The sequence below is a fragment of the Penaeus monodon genome, chromosome 33 (assembly GCF_015228065.2).
Source record: "Penaeus monodon isolate SGIC_2016 chromosome 33, NSTDA_Pmon_1, whole genome shotgun sequence".
Classification (NCBI taxonomy): domain Eukaryota; kingdom Metazoa; phylum Arthropoda; class Malacostraca; order Decapoda; family Penaeidae; genus Penaeus; species Penaeus monodon.
In genome coordinates, this window is record NC_051418.1 from 11,780,139 (window position 1) to 11,780,937 (window position 799).

General features: G+C 30.7%; 1 protein-coding gene across 1 annotated transcript in view; it reads left to right on the forward strand.

Annotated features, from left to right (window-relative positions):
* Positions 1–500, forward strand: part of LOC119594037 (uncharacterized protein DDB_G0283697-like) — a gene marked incomplete in the record, with an annotated part of 31,250 nt that extends 30,750 nt beyond the window's left edge. The window contains 1 exon segment of the mRNA XM_037943065.1: positions 4–500. Coding sequence (XP_037798993.1) covers positions 4–147 — 144 coding nt within the window.
* Positions 501–799: the final 299 nt, after the last annotated feature.

Genomic DNA, 799 nt, shown 5'->3' on the forward strand with positions numbered 1-799 from the left:
CAGCTGATAGCAGCAACAGAGGTAAATTTGCGATCACTAAGAGAATATAATCTCTCCAGCAAGCAGACAATAATTGACTTTTTATTGAAAAATAGTGCACAATCAACCTTGAGGCAAACACAAAATGAACAACACTATGATTACTAATAATTTTTAAGAGATCAATAAGATGCAGGTGTTTCATAAACATTTATAGTTTTTTTTATTTGTTTTCTTTTTGAATTTGTTTGTTCTTTTACATTTACCAAAATTCATGTTAAGAAACCCAACTTTTTTTAGGAAATTGAATATTTAGCATTGATATACCTCAGCTTATGGGAACATTTTATCCCATTTTTTTACTGTAATTTTTGTTGTTACTAGTTTTTGAAATGAAGTTTCAAGATTTCTTATATTATTGTTTTCTTATATTGTACTTTATGTAAGACTGTAAGATATACTTTACAAAAAAAAGTTGTACAGGTAGCTGATGTACTAGTTATAAAATTTAAGAGATCACATTTGTTTATTGTTTATTGTCCTGAGGAAAAGATAAGTATCACATGGCATGACTAATGAAGAAACCACTTGTTTGTGTATCTCATCTTTAATTTTTTCTGTGGCTATGCTCTACAATGAAGGCACTGTCCTCTTTACATATACAGTCGGGGACAAATGAAAGGTCTTCATCATTAGAAGTATAGTCCCCTGCAAGTGTTCTCCACACCTAGTAACTCTGTGTTATGTGAAGTTGCCAAGAATTGTTATTGTTGTGCTACAGCTGGCAGTCAGTACATGATTACTAAATTAGATGATGATT